The sequence below is a fragment of the Drosophila elegans genome, unplaced genomic scaffold, assembly GCF_018152505.1.
Source record: "Drosophila elegans isolate 14027-0461.03 unplaced genomic scaffold, ASM1815250v1 contig_476, whole genome shotgun sequence".
NCBI lineage: Eukaryota > Metazoa > Arthropoda > Insecta > Diptera > Drosophilidae > Drosophila > Drosophila elegans.
In genome coordinates, this window is record NW_024545863.1 from 3,580,573 (window position 1) to 3,599,739 (window position 19,167).

The window sequence follows — 19,167 nt, forward strand, 5'->3', positions numbered from 1 at the left end:
ATTTGTCATTAGATCTTCCCAATTGCTTGATAAGGGACCAGTTTATAAAAAAGTCTCTTTATATACTATTTTATCCAAAAGACCAGTTTTAAAAAAGTCTCTTTATATTTCTAGTAACAGCCAAGCTATTGAAAACACTAAATTTTTTATTTGCTACAATAGTTTTTAAAATTTATTGAAATAGACAAGAATATCTTTGAAAATTTACATTGATTGCTTATTCAATCACCGCCCTTAAGATCAGGTTTTCATTTAAAGTAAACGTTTATCAATAAATTAATATCACTTAAGATAGTTTTCTTGATTACTGTTTATATTTTAAATTTACACCCATTGTCACTTTGTTAGCTTACTCTGAGATCACTATCCCTTAGTGATATCTTTACACTATCTCCACTTAAACAATTATACGAGATTACAAAAATATTTAATTTGCGTGATAAACTTAAGAGCATACAATCTGAAAAATGGCGAACTCCCAGTACAGATAAGGCCCCACCGCAAAGTTGATGTCATGCCTGTGTAAATTCAACTCCTCTTCCTGGAATTTTACCACAAAAGACAGCGAATTCTGGCCTACTATCTTCGGGCGAAAAACTGTGGACTTTTCCATCTGCATTGCGTGACCGAGCAATAAAGAAACACTCCCACAATTGCAACGCAACCTCCCACCTAAAAAAACCCTCTGTCATAATTCCATAGCACGCATAAAAATTTAACGCCATTGCATGTTGGTCTTTGAGCTTTTGACCCCTCAGTTGATGAAGTTTTTGGCCGAAAGGCCGTAACACGGTGCAGTTTTCGGGGAAGTCTACATCACCCATTCCCCATTCCCTGCCCCTCGTGTTTGGTGTGTCAAATTAGTTACGCGCTGTGGGCTGCAGGTGGTTGTTGCTATTTTGGTTTGCCCGCCGACTATGTCAAATGAAAATGTCAAATGTTTGTGACAGCGCGAGTTGTCAGATTTTCGGTGGTAATGAGAAAACTGCCGCTTCATTTTTGATTATGTGAATATTTTTGTAACTTTTGCTATGTCTACTCTTTCATATGGTGAACCTTGAAAACAGTGATGATTTTATAATTTTATAAATGTACCAGGCCTAAAATAAATTATTGAGGTTGTACGTATAACATATACTTGTAATATAATTAGTTTTATAAATTAAAGTTTTTAAGCGGTTTTGTATACAATTCATTGTCTACTGATGGGTTCCTTGCAAATTTTTTAGAAAATCTAGGAGTAAGTTTCTAAATTGAAGTAAAAGAAGTCTAGATAATTTATGTAAAATTGTCTAGAAAATCAAACCATGTATGGCGTATTAAACAAATATAACATTTTCTGGTTGAGTGCATACATATTTTTAGCTTGGGCCCTTTCCATTCAGAGCCCCATTCATCTTCATTCAGTTGACTGACCTTTCGTTTGCATTTGATCTTCTGTTTTGTCATCTGTCAAATGCACTTGCTGACGTCACCGGTCTATTAATATTCATAACGCTCGACCAAAGTCAAAGATAATTAGGCAGAAAGTTTATCAGGCCGCATGCCTTATCAATCATGTGAGGAGCGTGAATGAATGAAATTCCCGCATTCACCTATTTAGTATTCAATTTTATGCTCTTGGAAAGACTGTAGTCGGATGTGTATATATGAATATATAGAGGGAGCTGATCTATACACGTATAGGTTAATGGCAAACAAATGCTTTCAGCTTTCTGGTTCTTCGTACCGACGACAAGCATTTTAACGATATTCGGTAACCTTGAAGGTGGCAACAAAAATTTTTAAATTTTTATACGTTTTCTACAGCAGCTGCTTTTGTTGTTGCGTGATTGTTTGATACTGCATATACCATAGACTCGTGTATGAATAATTCTTGAATAAAGGCCAGGGAGAGAGGGCGAGAGTGAGAGTAAAAAATGTCGAGCCGCTCGGGAAATTTCACCACATCCACCACCCAACACCACCCACCGCCCACCAAAAAGCCAAATGAGGTGGGCGAGGAATGTTTCGCCTCAATTTGCACTTGAAATAGTTCTATTTTCTTTTCAGCTCTCCGTTTTGTTGTGCTCTCGCTTTTCCATTATAATGAGCATAAAAATTGGTGCTGCCTCGGTTAATTGTTGTTATTTTTGTAGCAAGCAGCGCCACAATTATCATTTGTTCTTATCAAATGACTCATGAAACTAGCAACCATTTTCCGAGGGGCCTGAACCTAGACAAAAAACAAACATTACGCGTGAATTGTGCAATAAAAAAGCCTATCAACCAGCAAGAGAGACCACTAAATATTGCGTTAAAAGAGCACACTGATAGTGAACTGAAACAACATATTTAATTCACCATATGTTTTAGGTAAACTGACTCTATATAGAGCAAATAATATGTTAAGTTAAAGAAACGAAAAGTTCTTCTAAAGATCAGCTCTTTTAGAAATATATTTAAGAAGCCTTACAATTTAGGACCATGTATGGTGATAATTTTTTTGTTTAAAAATTTCAAAAAATAAATCATACTTTTCCGTCCTCTCCTTTCACTTCCCTTAAATCCCAACAAGGTGCGAAACCACAAAAAGGTAAGCCGAATCCAGCAGGGGGGAAAATCGAATGAAAACCAACGGGAAACCACAAAACGCTGCAATCAACTAAAACTCCATGGGTGGTATACATGGGTGAAAATATGGCCTGAAATTAGAGTGGAAAGAGGTAGGATACCCTATATGTACGGCAAATGCAATTATGCAAATAACACCGTTTGAAATGCAGCCATAGAAGAGCGGGAAAAAATTAAATCAAACAATAACAATCAAGAAGGGGTTAAAAAGCATACATTTATTTTACCCAAGCAAAAGACACTATCGAAGAGCAATTTCACTAAAATAAATTGAAAACACGCGCCAAAAAGGGGGAAATATATGAAATATGAAATCGATGCCGCTAAAAGGGGAAACCAACATTTTGGAGGGTGGATTCAGTAATCCCAGAAGGGAACTTGATCTTTTTAGGCAGCACCAGCACTACCTGAGTGCAAAACAAAATCTGCAGCCGCCGGTGAGCTCATTCCCAAATAAAAATCAAATAAACAGATAAGGGAACCGCTCGACTCAGGCATTACAATGGGCCGGATACAACGAGCCCCTTTTATATACATATACATATATCTATTTTATTTTTGGCGCACTCCCCAACATTGTAAGTGCTTATCGCAGGACTTCTATCTAATGACAGCCTCGCATATGCTTAAGTTGGCTGAAATCTGATTGAAAGGCCGACAAAATCGCTCTAGTGTTAAATTAAAACGGGTGTAAACTCACTATAACTGATACAACTACCCACCACCAGTGCGATCTTGCCTCAAAGTGCCCACTGTACTTGATTGCCGCCTGATTGGGCACCATTGAAACTTAATTAATGTGAAATGTGCAGCGAAAAAAACAGCACAAAATTTAAAAAGGCAAATTTATCGAGTGGGCTTAAATATGGTAAATATAGCTTGTTGAAGCCTACTTGCAGTGGTATAAGCCGCGAAATGTAGGCGACCCACTTGCCCAAAGCATTTTGTATGAGAAGTCAAGAAAATTTCAATGATTTTCACAAATTTATACTGTTTTAACCCATTGCTCGTTTTCAGTTCGATGTCAAATTTTATGATATTTTGTTTACATCACTTTCTTATTGGTCACTTTAGTATATATGTTTGTGCCATCTTAAAATAAAATTATGGGTATTGTTTAAAACTCATTTGAGGCTTGGACAGCATTATTATAAACATTTTAACAGTTTTTCTTTTATCATGGAACAAAAATGAGAAAATTTTCATTTCTATGTACAAATGGACCCTCACCGAAAAGCCAATCGAGTAGTACTCTGTGGGCTCAGAAACAGCACTTGTACTCAATGGTGGTGCAGGTCTGGACACCCACACCGCCCGTGACACCACCAGAACCACCCACGTGCCCAATTTAAAGCGCCGGCTAAGAGAGGTGGCTGCCACTTGTTCGGCGTTGCATTGAAATTGAAAACAAGAGCTGTTGCAACACGGAAAAGCGGAAAATAATGCCGGCGCAGCCAAAGAGAGAGATTTTTCCAGCTGTTTGGGGGGAGGGACAAAAGTGTGGGTGTGTTGGTGGCTTCGGGAGGTGAAAAGTTCAAACACTGCAGCAGGCAGCGTCCTTGGGAATTTCAGCTGCTGCGAAGCACTCGGAACCGGCATTGCAATCGGGGCCGAAGGACACTCGCCAGCAAAATCAATAATTGCCCGGGCGGATGCAATGGGTCAATTCGGCATCCCCACCATCAAAAATCAATTCAAACGATTGCCAAACTCACCTCATGTGATTTTTCCACTTGTCTGGTGCACCAATTTTAAACGGTTTTCTTGTTTGTTGGCGTGTATGTTTTTTTTTTTTTTTGTGATTTTTAAAGCTGTTTTCCGAAATGAAACAACAAATTTTAATATTAATTTTTTTTCGATTTGGGTTTTACGAAACTTTACAACGCCCGTTACACTTTGATTGTTGATAGCGTGTATTTGTGAGTGCGTGTGTGCTTTTGATTTTGATTAGAGGGAAGGGAAAACGAATGCAAATCGATGGAAACCGCCTAGATTTTGTTTGCTTTTGTTGTTTGGCCGCCAGGGGCAATGTCACGCATGCATATTTGTTGTTTTTTACTTTATTTTCGTTACAAATTTTAAATTTAGCTTGCCGGTCTTTTGTTGGCTGTTTTGCCTATGAAAGAAGTTGTATTTTAAATAGCATAGCATGTGAGTTTTTTTACGCCTAGCTAACTAGTTTTCAGCCAACGCTGAAATTGTATTCTAAATGGCAAACAAAACGCCCACACGAAATACCGCCCACTCAGCAGTAGCAACTAACGCGAAACAAACGCACACGCACGCTGAGAGAAATATCAAAAAAACTTGCGTACTTAAACAAATAAGCGTTATAGCAATCGCATTTGGCCAAAAACAAAACTCGCGAGCGGTCGACCCTTTACTATTAACTTTAATATTTCGGCTTCATGCGCGCCTCGAACAGACGAAACAGTCGCGTTTCAATGCGCCGAAAGACTGTCGTTCAATATTGAAAAAGATTCGAATTAACCACCAAGCTAGTCGCCTGCGAACTTGCATGAGTTCGGCATCCAACAAATGTCGGCAACGAAAAACGCACTTAAAACAATTTTTAGGCATTTCCCTTTTAAGAAATGTTGGACATTGAATATATATTTTATGGGAGGTGCCACAGAAATTACAAGTTTTTTAAGTCTTAAAAAAAGGTGTCTAGAAGTATACTATACACAATATTTTGATTTTATACTTTGAGCAGGCTCTATAAATTATTCAAAACTTTGTGATTTCTGTACCACAACTCTATGTATATTTTAATAAAAATTCAAAAATAAAAAATCTTCTAAGCCTATTAGCTATATATTATTATTAATATGTAATTGTCACAGTAATTGCTAAATAAATTATTTTCTAATTTTTAAAACTTGTTTGTATCTTTTTACTTGTTACTTTTTATATATTTTGGATTTTCTCTTTTAATATGATGTTCCCCTACATTTTTGCGTTCTTTACCTTTTTTATATTATGAGCGAAATTAGGAACATTTTTTTGAGTGCAACTTATACTTGTGGTAAATCAGCTGCTGGCTTCAAACATGTTGCGTATGGTTGCTGTGGGTGTCAAGTAGAGAGCGCCATTCAAGATAACAATATCAGTCGGTAGATGGAATGGTTCCAACTGAATAAATAATTGCACTTTTTAAAGAATTATCATAAAAAAAAAAAAAAAAAAAAAATATTTTCTGATTCAGATTTTACATAACATTCAGGACATGTAAGATAAAACAGTGCCGGTTAAGGTTTGACAGAAAAAGATTTTTTTTTTTAATTTGAAAACTTTTAAATTTATTTAATTTTTTTTTTGATTTTCAGAAAAAAATTTCAATGACATTTAATAAAATGTGAATAAAAAGAACTAGAATGAGATAATCTCTCTTTGGGGATGATAGTGACTCAGTCTCTCAGTAATCGTACGCAAATCATCTAAACATTTGACCAATGGTGACACGGTCGCAGAATATTAATGATATAAAGTCCGAAACCAAAAAATGACTCAGGCCACCGAGTGGTAAATTTATAATTACGGAAATAGTCAAAAGGTGACAAAAAACAATATCTATGTACGTCCTGTTCCTTGGCCATCCACTTAAACGGTTCATCAATAACGTGACTGCGCTACCCTCAACTGGCTAATAAATAATTCAGACTTGTTCGAAAAAACAATAAAAAGTGGGTCACAAACGAGTTCATATCCTGGCCATAATTCGGCCGAAGGTTTCAAGGTGTAGCCCGAAAAAGCTCCATAGCTCATTCAAAAGCCAATTAATTAAAAAACAAAATAAAAAGGCTGAAACGGAAAAGTAAAGCACTATGAGGTATGCTCGCCTGCCTTTGAAATGTCCTTGCAGCAAGCAGTCCTTCGACGACCCAAATACTAGCCATTCTGTATGGGCCACTGAAATGCAAATTCTCCAAGTCCCGGGGTCTGCTGCTCCAGTTTACCGCTCCGCGTGGGAGTTGTCCCTATTGATTTAATTCTCGCCATCCAGTGACGCAATTCCCGTAGAGTTGAACGCTCGGCGGACAAGTAATCCTGTGGCAAAAGCCCAAGGGGTTGTTTTCTACCCACGTTCTTTTCGGCAGTTCTTGGCAGCCGACTATATAGGAATTTCTGGTATCCGGAGGCGCCACAATGACTGCGCATAGTTTTATGGTATCGGTTTTATGTGAGTTTTCCACGTTGTCATTGTTGGTAGCCATATGGGCTTGAGTATCTGTTTATATCCCCACTGCAGCTGGATGTCATGACCTAGGCAATTTTTTGGTCTGCCTAGATTTCTATCTCCGAGAAGGTCAATGCGGCGTATACTTAACGTGTTATGAGATTAACCCTTATTAGCATACAATGAGTAATAAAGGTTTTGGGATAAGGAGACACAGAGAGAAAGTTAATTTTTCATTTCTATTAATATCGTAAATAGCAGAAATGACATTGGCAATGACTCAACTTCAATTGCTGGAAAGACCACAAAGACTGACCTGAAGCGCCTGAATTTGACCAGCTGGCTAATATTAGTCAACAGCTTGGAAAGCAAACAAACAAAGCTAGTTTTGTCGTCAAACAAATATACCCGTACTCTAGTCTATTAGCTTTTAGGTTTTGGACACTAAACGGAAAGGGAAAACGGAGTTGCAAGGTTGCGAGTGGATGATGTGCTAGAACTTTCCTGAAAGATATTGAATCACTTCTAGTCCACCAGTGTCATCCACATATTTAGCAAGCAAACATCGATCATCAACGCCAACTGAGTCAACAATGAGGTAATGCTCTCAACTCCGTACTTTTTTCTCTCGGCCGGGAGCCGACTTTGACTTTATCGCGGAACATGGAAAATCGCTTGTGTTAACAAGTGCGCTGTGCACTTGAGGCTGTCCTCTGTCCTCCCACGAAGATAACACAATTGGCATTCTTTGTCCCACCGTTTTGACCCACTGATCGTGTTACGGGGCGTTTAATCAGCATTAGCCCAAGATGAGGAGCACTTTGCCACTTGCCACTCCACACAGCACTTCCTCAATGCCGCCACACAAACATAGCCAATTGTGTCTCGCAACTGAGTCCTCGAATTGAAAGAAAGTGGCGAAAATATCTCATGTGAAGAGTCAGCCACTCACCCACAAGTGGGCAACTTAAGAGATCCACTTATTGTTGCGAATTTCTCAATTAATTTCGATAGCTTTTTTAGGAAATCAAATGTGGGGCGAGCATATTTTTTTTCCCCAGAAGATTGCTCATTTTTATAGGTCGTTAGTCTCAAAACATTAATTGCCATTTCGCTACAATTCTTGATACTTTTGTTTATACTCAGAACAATCATTAAAAATACCAAAAAGCCATAACAAATATTAGTTCTGAGTAGTTAACAGTTATACAAATAAAGTAAAATCTATTTCAATGAAAAAACAATTATAAAATTACGATTTTAGTGTTTATTTGCAAAAGCTTAAAAGCAGAACACGTATGATTTAACATGTATTTATAATTCAGAATAATTATTTTTTTTTAGTTTCTAAAAGATCGTTTTTTGTGGATTCAATTATTTTTGCGTTTTAATAATCTTTGTTGCATAAATATTATAGAATTAAAATTATCTTCCAGATTGTAATCAACGAAAACTTTTCTTTTGTTTAATAATTATGTTATGTTTGCTCTCAGTTTCAATGTCATATCATACAAATGTAAAGGACCAAATTGTTGTTAGCTATAATCTCATTATATGTAAAATAACCGCCAAATTTTGAAAACCAAAAACTTAGTGGCAGTATAGAAACTCGAGTGCGGAGCCCTGGTCGAGGGCATATTAGTATTTTTGGTATTTCTACTTCAGCCAAATACGGTATCACTTCCTATCGGCACATGTCTAAAAAGATCGATGAAGCCCATGGCAAACATCGATATTACCGATGTTTGTCCACCTCTAATCCAAGGCCTATCGGCACAACAAATCACGCCTGGTAAATAGTTTACCATTAAATAGGTAAATACTGGTAATCACGATGGACAGCAGCAATGACTTGTCGGACGAGCTGATACGTCGCTTGAGTGTTGGCGGTACCCTGGGTGAGTGGGAAATGCCGATTTCCAATTGGGACGCACCTGTTGTAACTCCGATTTTAAATTGTAAACAATTTACAGAGGAGGTGATCGCCAGCGACATGTTCGAGGATAGCATAGATGTGGAAACGGAGGCAGAGCTGGACGACATTATCATCGTGCACATGGACATCCGGGAACCGCTCAGTATGCTCAAGTGAGTCGGCTCAAGACTGCCCAAAAGTTGCAATTGCATATTTTTACATTTCTCCAACAGAACACTTGTTGAGCAAAAAGTAGGAGTGTGCCTGAATTACTACACCTTTTGGCTGCAGGATGCACAGGAGGTGAGTCAATAAACTCCAGATCCCCATGGATTCTAAACCCACCCGCTTAACCCTTCAGCTGGAATCGCACAAGAACCTCGTGGATCAGTGCGTTAGAGGGGAAGGTCTGGTCCAAATCAACGTGCAGATCTCGACCATTCGAAAACGCATCAACATTGCCGATGTCCTCAAGCCCACGGAGGCCGCCTTGGCTGCCTTGGCCGAGGATATGGTTTCCCAACTCTCGCCCCCCGAGTCCGCCAGTCAGAAGAGCTCGTCCAGCGAAAGTCCCATCAAAACGCCCATCAAACGGAAGCTCAAAGAAGACTCCGAAGAGGAGTCCGTAGAATCCAGCAAGGACGTCAAGCCAGTCTTGAACTGGGTCCTAGACAGCAAGTTCAAGCGGGAACAGGCGCGTCTGAAGATTCCCGAGGCGGCCATCGAATGGACGCAAGCCCACGTAACCCACTGGCTGGAATGGGCCATCAAACAGTTCGAGCTACGTGGCATCAGCATGAGCGACTGGCAGATCAACGGTCAGGAACTCTGCGCCATGACGCACGAGGAATTCAGCCGGAAGTTGCCCCGTGATCCGGGCAACGTCTTCTGGACGCACCTGCAGCTGCTCAAGGAGTGCAACTTTGTGTCCGTGGTGCACAAGCAGGCGGAGGAGCTGAGGAAACCCAAGCAACCCAGGATCATGGCAGCCTCTGCCATTTCGGCCACTACGGGCTCCCTTTCCTTAGAGCAGAGGATTATGCGGAAATCCTACCAAACAGTCAAGGGTTCCGATTGTGAGTAACACAGAAACCAGTCAAAGTGCCTAATCTTATAGTATATATGCCTTTCCAGCCATTGAAAGTTCTCCAACATCTTTGTGCCCCACAAATTACACCGCCATTGGTTCCGGCAACAATGGACAAGTCCAGCTGTGGCAGTTCCTACTCGAAATACTCACGGACTGCGAGCACACGGACATCATCGAGTGGGTGGGCACCGACGGAGAATTCAAGCTCAGCGATCCGGACCGAGTGGCTCGCCTCTGGGGCGAGAAGAAAAACAAACCCGCCATGAACTACGAAAAGCTATCGAGGGCGCTCCGCTACTACTACGATGGGGATATGATCTCCAAGGTGTCCGGCAAGCGGTTCGCATACAAATTCGACTGCGACTTGAAGCTGTTGATTGGCTACGATGCCAAAGAGCTCTCCCGGCTGGTCAACGAACGGAAGGTAGTTCCTGAACGTGTGTCGCCCTTGGAGACCAGCAAAAAAGACACATGACATGGCGTGCTGCAGCTCAAGGTGGAACCCGACATACTCTGGAAGTACGAGGAGCCTTAGCGTTGGCTGACTTTGTCGGATGACGGCGCCTGGTTAATAATACAAATTGTTACACACTTTACACATTTTATACTCTTAAGACACACGATTTTATTATCCATTTCGTATTTACTAAGCTTTATAATCTCGGTCTACGTAAGCTATAGCTATAAGTATCGCTCTTCTACAGCTAAACATCTTTATTATTATCTGAATAGTATCTCTATAGTGTGTATATTGAATATTGTTCGTTACATGATTGTTGCGATTTTTGTAAAATCCATAAAACTAAATTCATTTCCACGCGATTTCCATTTGCATTTGCTCCGTCTTCACGGCATCGTTGTGTGTTGATGGTTTTGTTTGTGATTTTACGTGACTAGTTTGCTTGCTTAACTGATCTAACTAAGCTCCAAGCATGGGCATTTAGCGGCTCGGGCTAAATTACCTCCCAGTTAGCTTGTCGATGGAGTCAAAGATGATGATAATGATGATGGCCTGGCGGAATGTGCACGCAAATGCTCCTTTCCCCCAGCTGAACTGGCACTAGACTTGAACGGCTAGCGCCGCCAGCCGGGATAATACTTCTTTACATTAAGTTGTGAGGATGAGTGTGAGATTGATGATGTATAATACGGTTACAGCTCCGTGGTGATTTCGTCCTGCGGTCGAAAGCCCAGCTTATAGAACTCGTCCTCCAGCCACAGCGAGCTGGCGTTGAGATCAGAGATGAGATTGCCGCTCTTCAGCGTGTTGAAGCTGCTGCCAAAGGGATCCGAGGCCCGTGGCTCCTCGAACTCGTGCAGGCTGATCAGCGAACCGAACAGGTGCAGTTTCTGCTGCGCCGATGCACTGCTGCTCCGGTCGCCGGCCATCAGTTCGCCCACTCCCTGAGGCGTCGCCGTAGGCGTGACCTGTTGCCGGAAGATGCTGGCCTGCTGCTGCTGCTGCTTCTTCTTGGCCGGGGCAGCGTAGAGCACCTCGTGGTGGCCAGCACTGTGCCCGTGCGAGGCCTGGAAGAAGTCGATGAGCTGGCCCACCTGAGGCTTATACCGCTCCAGGGCCTGCTCCGACCAGGCATACAGCCTGGACCAATCCGGCGGTGGGGCGGGAATCAGCTCGATGGGCCTGTTCAGCAGGATGAGCAGCTTGGCCAGGTCCCGCACAATGGGCCTGTACGAGTTGGCTGCCGCCACTTCGCCCGACAAATAGAGCTTCCGGATCTGGCGCCGCGTATCGTTGAGCATGGCCAGGAAATACTCCGCATTCGGACGCATCTCGTTCAGCTGCCTCATGAAATCCGCCCGATCCATTGTGTTCTCGTTGATGAGCTTCTGTTTCACGGACTTTCGCCGCCGTTTCCTCTTGACCAACATCACGGCCACGGCCAGAAGGGATAGGCAAACCAGGAAGCCACCAAGAAGTCCCGCCAGAGCGGCCATCAGTGGTCCAGAGTAGCCGGTGGGCACACACACCCGGCCCATGAACTCCGTATGGGCCGACCACTGATCCAAGTAGCCGGCTGGGCACTGGTCGACGCACTGCCTCGTGTCTGTCACCAGGTACATCGGACACTTGATGCAGCCCGCCTTGTTGCAGCGCAGGCAGTGGGAACTCGTCGTCAGCGGACAGCCTGCAAGTGGAGAAGATGGAAACGGAATTGGGTTAGTCACTCTGTGGGTCATTCTGGCTCCCTCAATTAGCGCTCATCAGCATAATTGTCCCCTCATTTGCATAGGAGCACACAAGTTGCAGCACTCCCACAGACAATTGTTCACGCTAATGCCCCCACGAATTAAATCATTCCCAGACTTTTCGGGAGGGTGACTCCCAAAGTACACTAAACAAACATTTTTAAGTTTTAAAAAGGAATATATAAATATTGTTGGATTAGGAAAACATAAGCAAGGAAATATAAATAGCATAGGGTGCTTGTGCCTTCGGACCCTTATTTAAAATGCAGTATGATCTTATATATATTGATTTTACATATTGATTTGAATCTAAAAGGCAAGAACTTTTAATGGTTCATTAAAAAAGTCTATGAAATGTAATACCTATTAAATATTTCAGAACAAACAAATATAAGAAAAGGGTCTTCAAACCATTTCTGACTAATAACCCATATGTGCACTCTTTACTTCACTTATATTAACTCAAATTTATGCAAGTCCCTAGGGAACCCTGAGCAATTGAACTCTAACTATGATGTCAAATGCTGTCCGCCCTAAACACATCACATACCTCAATCATCTCTGTACGTATGGTAACATCATAGCTGTGGCTATGAGGCTTTTGTGTTGCTTGTTTCCCTACGAATTCAAGGTAAAGCCTACAAACAGTGTTTGACTTTTGGCTGCCCAAATCCAAACAACATTAGCATATCGCCACCGCCCCCTTGTCCGCCTTGTCCGCCATGTCCGCCTCGAAAAGCGTTGGGCAAACAGTAACGGACAGAGATACATATTCTAGGAAGACGACAAAACTGGGAAAGTTCAACATGGTCCAATGGAATACAGTACAGGCTTTGCCGGCGGCGACGACGGCTAAAACTTCGTCAAGATCAAAAGCTTGTGGAGTTGCCGCCAGTTGTCAACAGACGACGACGACGCAGTGAGACTGCCAAACAGGCCAGAAGTTGGCCTTATCTGCAGGAACCCCTGCCCCATTTATCTTGGGCCAGCACTTTTTGATTCCCAAAGAAAACAATAACATCGCACCACGTACGCAACGCATGGCATCGCATCCCCTCAGTCCATTGCAATGCACTTGGCGTCTGTTCAGGTGGCTCAGCATCGTCATCATCAATAGCAATGGCATTAACTTGTTTATGCGCTAATCAGACACACACAGCCCCCAGGCGGGAGTTGGATCTTGGATATGGGATCTTGGATCTCGAATCTTGAATCTGGAATCTTGAATCTTGGGAGCTGGTGATTTGGTGAGTCGGTGAGCTGGAGCCAAGACTCACCTTGGCCATGGCTCTGGCCAATTCCCAGACACGGCGGATAATCAGATGTAATATGTAATTGATATTGCTCAGTGGCCAGTGCATTCGTTTCTCGGTCTGTCGTCCCTCGGTATTCCTCGATCTCTGGGGGCTGGGCGTGCAGTTGATCAATGATAATTGGTTATTAAATGGAAGATTGCCTTTATTCCGCCTGTCAATGCCGTCTTCCACATCCCTGGACGTGCAACTTCTACTCAGGTGATCATGTAAATGGCCTGGAATTGCAGACTCTGCTCTGATCTCGTGGCGATATAAATAATGACATCGATTGGTCCTGCTATAGAGCACAATGATACACACTATATATGGCCAAACAATTTGTCCATTGCCATGGACTCAAGTGAAACGAAGAGATCAAATCAAAGATAGAGTGGAAGATGGGCCAATTTGGTGTATATCGTTGCCTTGCAATCGGAATAATCTCAATCCTTTGGATTTAATTCACTTACCAAACTCCAGGCTTAAAGTATTCAAAGTATAAACAATCTTATGGTATTCAACTTTGATAATTTGGGGCCAGCCCATCTTCAACTTAATCGACTCTTGATAATTCATCGCCAAGACGAAAGACCACGCCCAATCTTAAATTTCTCCCTACCAAATGATCGACTAAATAAGCAGACACAAAAGCCTGATGACTACAACTATATTTACGTCCATCACCATCTCATGATTATCATTTTTGGAAAGACAAGAATTAACCACCTGCAAAACATTGTTTAAACTTTCTTCGCATGAGTCAGAGAATCTGCGGCTCTCGCATTTAAGCTCTTAGCACATGACGTGCCAAGTATCTAGGCGTGTCGGTCGCTCAGATACTTTATACATAGATACAGACACCAAAAACAGATAATCGACAAATTACTTTCACTCAAAACAAACAATAGCAACGGCAGCCAGCTAGGGCCATAAAAAGCGAAATAAAATGTTTATCGGACAATCAACATCAAATGAAACACGCATAAAGTAAATTCATTAGATCACTTTATAACGCGTATATCTAGATAATTGGGTACCGCGCGAGGGGAAAAAGAGGGTGTAGCTCTATTAGGCCGCACAAAGGCTCAAGGTCGTTCCAAATCAGAGGGTTCCGCCGACCGAGCTGACAAAATGTGGAGCTGTCGACCGGCTCGATTTGCTGATCTGCTGATCGTCGATCGTAAATTGTAATTTGCTGCCAGCATAGACAATGCCTGGTCACTGTCATGGATTTTATACCCGGTACTCTTAGTGGGGTATATTAAGCTTATAAGGAAAATACAATAAAACATAACAAGAAGAGAAACAATACAAAATTGACTCCCTGCAAGTCTAAGAAAACATTGTATAACACGAAGTAAGTACTAGGTATTTCCTTGTCGAGTCTGTTGAGTTCAACCTCTTATTTAATTTTTTGTGTAGGAAAAGGCAAGGCAAGCACTTGGCTCTTGTCTGTCAATTAGGCATTTGACATTTGCATAAATGTTTATGCAAAAAGCGGGAAACAGAACGAAGCAAAAATAAACAAACAAAACATCTATGCAATGGGCAGAGTAAATAAATATTACGAAAATCAAATGACACACTTTATGAGGCACTTCCTTCCATCTCCGCGGATCAGCGGCCATAAAGATTTTGGCAAAGGAAAATACGCTTTGAACAAGTAAAATTAGCTTTTTGCCATCAGCAGTAATTCAATTTCTTTTATGTGAAGAAAGCCTTTTTGGCAAAACACAAAACAAAAAAGTAACCGAACCAAAAAAAAAAAAAGGAAGGGAAACAGGGCCAACTTAAGCTGCGCATGAGCAAACGGCGTTTATTAAAATAACGGTACTTAAGTGCGCCCTAAGCAAACTGCACTCAACTCCCAACATGCAACAACATCCAACAAAAAATATCCAAGGGGCAAGCGAAACCCGACCAAAAAACACAAGAAACAAAGTAAATTGAGAATGGGCGGACCTGGGACAACGGGAAACAGCAACAAAATCGTCAGAGAAAAGACCTTTAATCAGCATTTTTGGGTTAGTGTCTCCCAGAAAAAAATAATAATAATATAAGGGCATACTATATCCGCTGAACAGTATGTGATCTCTTTCCAGAAACAAAATGCCAAACAACATTTTTCGGAACCTAAAGTTTGTATAAATAGATCTGCTGAAAATGTTCTCTGAACTTAAATTCTGTGGTACATAAAAATGTAAAGTTCGGAAAATATAGACAATATAGCCGTATTTGATTTAAATCTCCAGCAATATAGGCCACCCTTTAAGCCAACTAATCGTTCAGCTTCAGCCTTAGTCATTTGTTAACTCAACTTGCCTTGCCTTGGATTTGATTTGGTTTGATTTCGTTGGAGTATCATGACCAAACTCTACACACCCAAAGTTAGGTTCATGAACTCCACAAATTGCTGCTACCCATGAATAAACAACTCCCAAATCGATTCACTGCACCAAGGAGCGCCGATCTGTCCCGCCCTTCGCCTCACTTCAATCGCTTCAATTGCGTTTTTAATTGCCAATACATTTCAAACACGTCAAATGACAATTTATTATGAATTATGGTTTGGTGTATTTATTGTTATTTTGCCTGCCTGAAAATTATAGGGTTGAAATCATTTCTTTAGATTTTGTTTGCTGTTTTGTGATAAATTGCCAGCCGAAAATTCAGCAAACAAAGCAAAAGTAATACTTTTTGCATTTTTTGGTTTCAAACATCCGTTCGATTTTTGTCATGATTGTCACGATTTACTTGCTGGACAAGACAGACTTCGACTGGGATTCAGACTGAGACTGAGTCTCAGTTGGATTTTTTATACCAAAACAACAGCGCTGAATTTTGAAATTGAAATTTTATTATTTCTGTATTTTGTGTTCGCTTGCTCGCCAAGTAATTAACATTCAACTGGTCAAACAGTTTTTGTCCACTCTTACGTCTAAAAATTGATTAATATCTATAAGAATAAGTTCCGAAAAGAATTTTTGGATATTTTTACTTGTGATGCTGGTTTTAGGTTTATTGATATTCAAATTAATTTTGGTTTGATATTGGTTAAAGCCCTTTAATTACATGTTTCTAAATATTTTTTTTCTGTTGTGAAATTGTCAAATGTGAAATCGCACATTCCATAGCACCAAATATGTTTTGAAAATCCATTCCTAACATTGTCCAGCATCAATTGATCAAGAATTGGTAACGTAAGATTTTGGATCGGCTAATTGAACGCGACATGAACATGAATTGAATTTATGGCCAAATCTTTCGGCATGTGGCCAAATTAACACCTCAAAAGTCGGCAAGGTTTCCTTTTCCATGACTGGTGACAGATATCGGAAAACAGATTTTTTTGCCGCTGATTTTGGTGCCTTTTTGTCGCTTTTTGGAACTGGTTGCCAATTGGCAACATGTTTCTAGCCATAAAAATCAAATTTACAACTGCAGCTGTCGCACTGTGGCTGTAACCACATGGAAGTGCGGGTTAATTTACTGCCCAGTGATCATGCGTTGCAGTTTGCCCACTTGGAGTTGCTTTTGCTCTCTAATTGCCGGCGCAGCGCGAATAACTTGACATAAATGCATGTTGAGTTTAATTGTTTCATGTAGACGCAAGTTCCTTGGGGCAACCAGATCTCGGGCTTCAGGCCCACACACAGCGGAATATCTTGGGAGGAATGGATAGATAGAGGGACTTCCACTGACAGACAAGTAAGTTTGAAATTCTTATGGAGAAAATCGTCTAAGCAAATGTCACAAATTGAATTGGCTTGCAAGTCACAAAGGCGCAATCGGCCCACTGATATTTGCATAATTTCTAGATACACAGACACACACCACCTGCATTTGCATAATGAAAAGATACAGTACCGATAGGCAGACAAGTAAATAAATAAATTAGTAAATGCAAATGGGGGAAGCAGAAAAAAAACACTATAATAATAAGCGATAATGACAACTTTGACTTGACTTTGGCATTGGGCTTGATTGAGAAAACTACATCGAAATTCAATCACCTGTATAGGGGAAGAAATGAGGCAGAGTAGCTAGAAAGAACAGTTACAGTCTACAAAGGAAACAATTTGCGTAGGTAATGCCCCTCACAATCAGGCAATATATAAAAGATCTATACATTTTCACAAGCATTTCAATAGTAAAAAAAACCTTAGGTTTAGTTAAATTAAGAATTGCCAATAGCTATCAATTTTAAAATAATGTTTTCAAACATTTTATTTTTCTTTTTTGTGAAGAGTACCTATTCACTCTACAGTTAAATATTTAAAAAAGCTTAAATCTATTTCTCCATCATTACTTGAATTGGCCCTAAGGCAACTTAATTAAATTTATATCTTTTGCCTTGAGGTACTTCTTTATATTGGGTACTTTGCTCATCAGAGAAAAATCATTAAAGCAACACATCGGAACCATTTAGTTCCTTATTTGGCCTTCATTAAATTTTAGTGCTTAGGCAGGCAGGTTTTTCTATAATGATTATGATAAACAAGCAATATTTAATTAAGCATCATAAAAACAAGCAAAGCCAGTTTAATATAATGATATCTAGAAAGTAAAAAATGGTCTTGGATTTCTTTCGACTCCCGTTGCATCACCACATAATTTTCTTGGTCAGTTGCAACGAGCCCGCATCACTCTCCAGCGTATGTTTCCCCATTCCTCGGCCCATCCGACCATATATAAATCTAATTTTGCAATACGTCAAGTAATCTGATAGCCACGCACACTCACAAATCCTTATGCCAGGTCCAAACCAGCGAGTTAACCCGTCTAAGCCAATTAGCCAACGAGTGACTCCATGCTGATTAGCATGACGAAATGTCGTAGCATTTGGTAAGTAGAAAAAAAAAACAAAATAAATAAATATCAAATAAAACATACCCCATGGTGGGTGAATGGGGCAAGAGCCATGGATACAAAAAAAAAAAAAAAAAATACGCAGAAACAGACAAAAGCCAAAAGTTCAAATGGTTCAAAGAGCCGGCCAGTCGGTTTACATCAAATAGAGCCATTGATGGAGCCAGGATACCGAAAGGGGAGTTGGTTAGCGGCTCTGTGAAAACAAATACCTGCACGGCAAAAAAAAAATGCGACAAAATCTGCTCAAAAGTTAAACACACGCCACGCAAAAGTCCGATCCGACTGGTTCAAGCCACTCTGCACCACTCTAAACCACTGCACCACCAAGTGGACTTGCGCAATATACCGCGACGCATGCGCAGCCACTGACTTTTACCCCCCCTTGTATGCCCCCACTTCAAACAGTTGCAGTTTTTCGGCCTGCAAATTGGCCAGCTAAACGCTGACTGCCTCTATGGCCGATAATTTTATTTCTCTTTTCATGCCGTGTGTGTCTCCGGCATTCATTCCGGTTTTTGTGTGTTTATCAATTAATTTGAATTTATTCAGAGGCGTTTAATGTTTTCCATGATATTTCTTGTTGAAATCAAATCTAATGAAGTTGACAGCCCGTTGGCTGTTCGGTAGCTTCTCTCTCGGTTGGTGGGGAAAGTGCCCGATAATGTCAGCGGGCCGTTCAATTAGCCAAAAATAATTGCAGTCCAGCGAAACGAAAGCTGAACTCAAATGTTAACCCTAGGGGGCAATTTACATTCTTGTGTGTGAAATATAATTAGTTATTTGTATGGAAGCAACTTCCACCTCCTCTGCTGATTAAGTGATGCAGATAAAAGGTTGATTTATTTGCCAGACATTTCCCTACAGCTTAGGTTAACAACCAAAAAACCTATTGTTGCCTCTTCTGTTTGAGCTGAAAACCTGGTTCAATCAATTATGATGGTTATCCTTTCTTTACTTTGGCCATAGAAATTGTTTGACAAACGGTAGCTGGAGG

General features: G+C 40.8%; 3 protein-coding genes across 6 annotated transcripts in view; 1 reads left to right on the top strand and 2 right to left on the bottom strand.

Moving 5' to 3' along the window:
- LOC108148725 (aminopeptidase N) overlaps nucleotides 1-5,058 on the bottom strand; it is a 31,077-nt gene extending 26,019 nt beyond the window's left edge. For 3 of the 4 annotated variants that reach the window (XM_017275903.2, XM_017275901.2, XM_017275902.2), the window contains exon 1: nucleotides 4,329-5,058. The gene's annotated coding sequence lies outside the window, so the exon portion shown is untranslated. The remainder of the gene's footprint in view (nucleotides 1-4,328) is intronic. The other variant, XM_017275899.2, reaches the window with a different exon arrangement.
- A 3,476-nt stretch (nucleotides 5,059-8,534) lies between these two features.
- Nucleotides 8,535-10,620, top strand: LOC108148641 (DNA-binding protein Ets97D). Its single transcript, XM_017275764.2, has 5 exons — nucleotides 8,535-8,691; nucleotides 8,767-8,881; nucleotides 8,942-9,011; nucleotides 9,070-9,784; nucleotides 9,843-10,620. The coding sequence occupies exons 1-5, from the start codon at nucleotides 8,628-8,630 to the stop codon at nucleotides 10,271-10,273; spliced, it is 1,395 nt and encodes a 464-aa protein (XP_017131253.1). The 5' UTR covers nucleotides 8,535-8,627; the 3' UTR covers nucleotides 10,274-10,620.
- Nucleotides 10,404-19,167, bottom strand: part of LOC108148642 — a 31,771-nt gene continuing 23,007 nt past the window's right edge. Inside the window, exon 3 of the mRNA XM_017275766.1 lies at nucleotides 10,404-11,945. Within this exon, the coding sequence (XP_017131255.1) occupies nucleotides 10,951-11,945 (995 nt within the window). The 3' untranslated portion in view covers nucleotides 10,404-10,950. The remainder of the gene's footprint in view (nucleotides 11,946-19,167) is intronic.

Excerpts from the sequence above, each read along its gene's own strand:
- LOC108148641 (XM_017275764.2), top strand. The coding sequence starts at position 8,628 with ATGGACAGCAGCAATGACTTGTCGGACGAGCTGATACGTCGCTTGAGT. Across the intron at positions 8,692-8,766 it reads GAGTGTTGGCGGTACCCTGG|AGGAGGTGATCGCCAGCGAC; the intron begins GTGAGTGGGAAA and ends AACAATTTACAG. Across the intron at positions 9,012-9,069 it reads GGCTGCAGGATGCACAGGAG|CTGGAATCGCACAAGAACCT; the intron begins GTGAGTCAATAA and ends TTAACCCTTCAG.